At 54.7% G+C, this 5,958-nt stretch overlaps 1 protein-coding gene across 1 annotated transcript in view; it reads right to left on the reverse strand.

The window, feature by feature from the left end:
* Positions 1 to 5,958, reverse strand: part of ADAMTS13 (ADAM metallopeptidase with thrombospondin type 1 motif, 13) — a 41,512-nt gene that overhangs the window by 27,498 nt on the left and 8,056 nt on the right. The window contains 4 exon segments of the mRNA XM_011965553.1: positions 1,613 to 1,676; positions 1,789 to 1,940; positions 2,616 to 2,720; positions 5,209 to 5,536. Of these exon segments, the coding sequence (XP_011820943.1) occupies positions 1,613 to 1,676; positions 1,789 to 1,940; positions 2,616 to 2,720; positions 5,209 to 5,536 (649 nt within the window).

Consider the following 5,958-nt stretch of genomic DNA (forward strand, 5'->3'; position numbering starts at 1 on the left):
CCATCTCTACTAAAAATACAAAAAATTAGCCAGGCGTGGTGGCACGTGCCTGTAATCCCAGCTACTCCAGAGGCTGAGGCAGGCCATCTCTACTAAAAATACAAAAAATTAGCCAGGCGTGGTGGCACGTGCCTGTAATCCCAGCTACTCCAGAGGCTGAGGCAGGGGAATCGCTTGAACCCGGGAGGCGAAGGTTGCAGTGAGCCGAGATTGCACCACTGCACTCCAGCCTGGCAACACAGCAAGACTCTGTCTCAAAAAAAAAAAGTCAAACGTAGAATTCCCATATGATCCAGTAACTCCACTCTTCAGCATACTGCCAAAAGAATTGAAAACAGGGATTCAAACATGTACAAGCACATTCGTAGCGGCTCTGTTCACAGGAGCCAAAAGGTGGAAACACCTCCAATGTCCATCAGCAGATGACTGGATGAAAATGTGGTCTATCCCGGCAGTGGAATATGATTCAGCCAGAAAGAGGAATGAGGCGCTGACACAGGCTACAACACAGGTGAGCCCTGAGGACGTGCCACTGGGGGAGGAAGGCAGGCAGGAAGCACACCTGTTGTCTGGCCCCAGGTACGTGGCATGTTTGGAACAGGTCAATCCACAAAGACAGAAGGGAGATCAGTGGCCACCGGGTGGTGGAGGAGAAATGGGGAGGGACAGCCTACCACATGGGGTTTACTCCAGAGTACTCCAGAATACTGGAAACATTCTGAAACTTTCACACCTGTAATCCCAGCACTTTGGGAGGCTGAGGAAGGCAGATCACGAGGTCAGGAGATCAAGGCCATCCTGGCTAACACGGTGAAACCCCGTCTCTGCTAAAAATATAAAAAACTGGCTGGGTGTGGTGGCTGGCAACTGTAGTCCTAGCTACTTGGGAAGCTAAGGCAGGAGAATCAATTGAACCTGGGAGGCGGAGGTTGCAGTGAGCTGAGATAGTACCACTGCACTCCAGCCTGGGCGACAGGGTGAGACTCTGCCCCAAAAAAAAAAAAAAAAAAAAAACAAAACTCCTTTGCAGCCGTGCAGCAGGGCACTGTACTCCTAGTGGGGAGGTTCTCCCTGCAGAGATGTGCTCTGGAGGGCAAAATGGCACTCAGGGAGGGATGCAGGATACCTCAGGGGCTCTGTGGGCATCAGCAAGACTGGCCTGGTTTACGAACGGGGGTCCCAATGTCCTTCTCACTCTTTTTTAATTTTTATATATTTTTTGAGACAGAGTCTCATTCTGTCACCCAGGCTGGAGTGCAGTGGCCCAATCTCGGCTCATTGCAGCCTCCACCTCCCAGGTTTAAGCAATTCTCATGCCTCAGCTTCCTGAGTAGCTGGAACTACGGGCGTCCGCCACCATACCCGACTAATTTTTATATTTTCTGTAGAGACAGGATTTCACCATGTTGGCCAGGCTGGTCTTGAACTCCTGACCTCAGGTGATCCACCCACTCTGGCCTCCCAAAGTGCTGAGATTACAGGCGTAAGCCACCTCACCTGGCCCCAAAGTCCTTCTCAAATGTGTCCTGGTGTGAACCACAGATGGTCACTTTGGCTCCCCCAGGGCCCAGTGCCACCAGCTGCCCCCTCCTGCCCCAGGAAGCAGGCCTACCTGAGTGTTGCACATCTCGGCCTGGAGGTCAGCACCAACACATGCACGCCCCCCAAAGGCAGGTCTGAAAATGGCCAGGAGACAGGAGGGTGAGACAGGAGGGTGAACACTGCCTTCAACTAGGGAATGTGGTGTGGCCACCCTCCCTGACAGAAGAGCATCCCTCCCTGCGGTACCTGGGGTTGTTGCACTGCCGCCTCCTGGTGACCACACCTCCTCCGCAGGAGCGGGAGCAAGGACTTTGGGGACCCCAGCTAGACCAGTGCCCATGCACCGCTGCTATGGGGGTCAGCTCCACCAGGGAGCGGCAGCGACCCTTGGAACACCACTGCAAGGCAAGGACGGCTTAATCTCCCATCCCACAGCGACCCCACCACAGCGACACCCAACACACACAGAGAGTCCCCCAACATACTCAGGGGTCTCTCAGCACACACACGGACCCTACCCACAGTGACCCCCAAACACACACAAAGAACTCACCCATACGGATCCCCCAACACACAGGGACCCCCCCAACACACACAGGTAGCCCAGCAACATGGATCCCCCAGACCCACAGGGATCCCCCAATACCCAGAGACCCCACCAACATACACATAGAACCCCCCCAGGGACCCCTCAACACACGGGGATCCCCCAACATACATGCAAGGACTCACCCACAGGGGCTCTACCCTCACAGGGATCCCCTTACACAGGGATCCCACCCCGAGACACCCCATATCCATGAGGACCTTCACACAGGGACCCCACTCAAAGGAACCCCACACCCACGGGCACCCCTCATACAAACAGGCAGCCCACACTCCCATTCTGCATGGAAGCAAATGCTAAAGGAAAGAGTTCAGACCACCAACCCAAAGGACAGTCACCAAGGCCAACTCCAAGGCTCTCTGCCCCATACTGGTCCTGCCTCCCGACCTAGGAATAGGGCGGTCTGGCTGGAGGCGCCCACGTGCACGTGCTCACAGGAGCCTGCTCGTTCACTCTTGGCTCTGACCTTCTCCACGCCACATTCTGTCCCGTCCAGGAGAGGAACGAGGAGGCGGCTGCAGCTGCTTTGGTCCAGCGGGTCTGTGTGGCAGGAGAGGGCCTGGCACATATCCTAGGAGGATGGACAGGTGGCAAACTCAGGGGCCACCAGGGCCTTCCAGGCCAGTGTCCAACCTTAACTGTCCCTCCCAGATCACACGACACACCGACACAGCCAACACTCTGCACTGCGGGCACTGGTGCCCTCAAAAGACAAGGCATGACCGACCCATCGATGGGGAACCGGGACCATGACCAGGTCCTGCCACACTTTTTGGGGCCCACGGAAATGTGGTTTCTGTGTCTTTTTTCTTTTTTTCTTTCTTGTCACTGACTTGAAGTTCACCAGGGAAATGTTTTAATTTCTTTCTTTTTAACTTTTTTTTTTTCTGAGATGATTTCGCTCTTGTTGCCCAGGCTGAAGTACAATGGTGCGATCTCAGCTCACAGCAAACTCTGCCTCCTGGGTTCAAGCAATTCTCCTACCTCAGCCTCCTGAGTAGCTGGAATTACAAACACGCACCACCACGCCCAGCTAATTTTTTATATTTTTAGTACAGATGGCGTTTCTCCATGTTGGTGAGGTTGGTCTTGAACTCCCAACCTCAGGTGATCCACCTGCCTTGGCCTCCCAACGTGCTGGGATTACAGGTGTGAGCCACCATATCTGGCCTAATTTCTTTTAAAATCATAAGAAAAAAGGCCGGGCACGGTGGCTTATGCCTGTAATCCCAGGACTTTGGGAGGCCAAGGCAGGCGGATCACGAGGTCAGGAGATCGAGACCATCCTGGCTAACACAGTGAAACCCCGTTTGTACTAAAAATACAAAAAATTAACCGGGCGTGGTGGCAGGTGCCTATAGTCCCAGCCACTAAGGAGGCTGAAGCAGAAGAATGGCATTAACCCAGAAGGCAGAGCTTGCAGTGAGCTGAGATCGCACCACTGCACTCCAGCCTGGGTGACAGAGCGAGACTCCGTCTCAAAATAAATAAATAAATAAAATAAAATCAGAAGAAAAAAATGAATTAGACTGGGTGTGGTAGCTCATGCTGGTAATCCCAGCACTTTGGGAGGCCAAGGCGGGCAGATCACCTGAGGTCAGGAATTCGAGACCAGCCTGGCCAACATGATGAAACCCTGTCTCCACTAAAAAATACAAAACTTATCTGGGCATGGTGGCACATGCCTGTAGTCCCAGCTACTTGGGAGGCATAGGCCCAGGAATCGCTTGAACCTGGGAGGCAGAGATTGCAGTAAGCCAAGATTGTGCCACTGCACTCCAGCCTGGGTGACAGAATGAGACTCCATCTCAAAAAAAAAAAAAAGGTAAAAGAAAAAAAAGAAAAGAAAAAGAAAAAATGAACTTCCAGGTCCAAATTAATGTTGTAATATATAATATTAATAGATTTGCTGCTCAGGCATGGCTGGTGGCTCATGCCTGTAATCCCAGGGCTTTGGGATGCCCAGGTGGGAGGATGGCTTGAGGCCAGGAGTCCTAGACCAGCCTGGGTAACAAAGGGAGACCCCATCTCTACAAAAAATTTAAAAATTAGCTGGGCGTTGGGGCATGTGCTTGCAGTCCCAGCTACTCCAAGGCTGAGGTGGGAGGATCGCTTGCGCCCAGGAGGTTGAGGCTACAGTGAGTTATAATTGTGCTACTGCACTCCACCCTGGGCAACAGAAGGAGGCCCTGTCTCAAAGAAGAAGAAGAAAAAAAAAGACTCGGCCAGGCGTGGTGGCTCATGCCTGTAATCCCAGCACTTTGGGATGCCCAGGCAGGCGGATCAACAGGTCAGGAGATCGAAACCATCCTGGCTAACACAGTGAAACTCGGTCTCTACTAAAAATACAAAAAAATAGCCCACCACGGGCGCCTGTAGTCCCAGCTTCTCGGGAGGCTGAGGCAGGAGAATGGCGTGAACCTGGGAGGCAGAGCTTGCAGTGAGCTCAGATCGCGCCACTGCACTCCAGCCTGGGCAACAGAAAGAGACTCTGTCTCAAAAAAAAAAAAAAAAAAAAGAGTATTAAAATATAAGTCTCAATTTTTTTTATGGAGGAAGGGGCCCACCAAAGCAAAAGTGACTGGAGTCCATGAATGTCCTATGCAACCCTGGGAGGAAGTCTGTCTTTTGGGGTGCCTGCTCTCCTTCATCTCCCCTCCCTCTACCAGTCCCACTTCTGCTGTGGGTTCAGTTTGGAGGCCACTTCCTCCAGGCAGCCCTCCAGGCTGACTCCAGCCACAACAGATGGGAAGTCCTTGGTAACTGTTTAAGCTTGGTGTCCTTACTCAGCCAGGAGTCCTTGGGCACAGGGGCCCTCCCAGGACTAGCTACATAATTTGTGGGACCCAGTTAAACAAAAATGTTGGGGCTTTTGTTCAAACATTTTAAATAATTTCTAGAGGCCACAGACAGCATTAAGCTAAGCTGCCCTGGGGGTACCTCAGCCTAGCACCGCACCCAGCAGGTGCTCACGGTGCACGTTGGGGGGACTGAGTTGATGACTTGGGTGATGCCGAGGAACCTCATGGCCAATCCCAGGCCACTGCCGGCAGACTCACCAGGTGCTCCCTGGCGAAGGTGCAGGCGACTGCCTTGGGGCCGAAGGCCACGCGGCACTGCTCATTGGCGCTGTAGTAGAGGCCAGGCTGCGCCTCCGGCGGGCGCCCCGTGGACCCAGGCTGAGGCCGCGGGGGGTCCCACACGCAGCGCGCCCGTCCTGCGCTGCGACAAGGCCCGGCTCAGGCCCAGGGTGTGCACCGAGAGGAGGCGGGACAGAGGAGTGTGCACGAGGATGGAAGCGTTTGGAAGCGTGGCCTTTTGTGAGTGGGAACAGGAGTTGCCGGCCCGAGCCCCCCACCAGGAGCTGGCTCTGGGCTGGGACCAAGACTAAGGCTCCGGTCCGCGCGGAGGTGAGTGGCCAGCAGAGAGAGAGACAACGGAGGCACAGGTCGGAGTGGGATGGAGCAGATGCACGTTAGGCCCGGGAGCGGTACGGTGGGTGAGAAGGGGACGCAGGGGGTACATGTACGCGGGCGGGGGAGATAGGGGTGTGGGGCTGATGGAGCGTGGAGAGTGGACGGAGGGGTCGGCGCAGGTGGAGGCAGACGAAGGGTACGGGGGTGAATTGAGGGGGTGGGCGCAGGAACCGGGTGGGTGCAGGAATGGGGTGGGCGCAGGGGGCTGAGATGGAGGGGTGGATGGAGGAGGGTAGGATGCAGGGGTGGGTGTAGGGAAGTGGGAGAGAATGTGGACGGAAGGGTGGCCGCAGAGGGTGGGACAGCGCAGGGGGAGGTGCAGGGGGTTGGGCA

The sequence above is a fragment of the Mandrillus leucophaeus genome, unplaced genomic scaffold (assembly GCF_000951045.1).
Source record: "Mandrillus leucophaeus isolate KB7577 unplaced genomic scaffold, Mleu.le_1.0 Scaffold1183, whole genome shotgun sequence".
NCBI classification, from domain to species: domain Eukaryota; kingdom Metazoa; phylum Chordata; class Mammalia; order Primates; family Cercopithecidae; genus Mandrillus; species Mandrillus leucophaeus.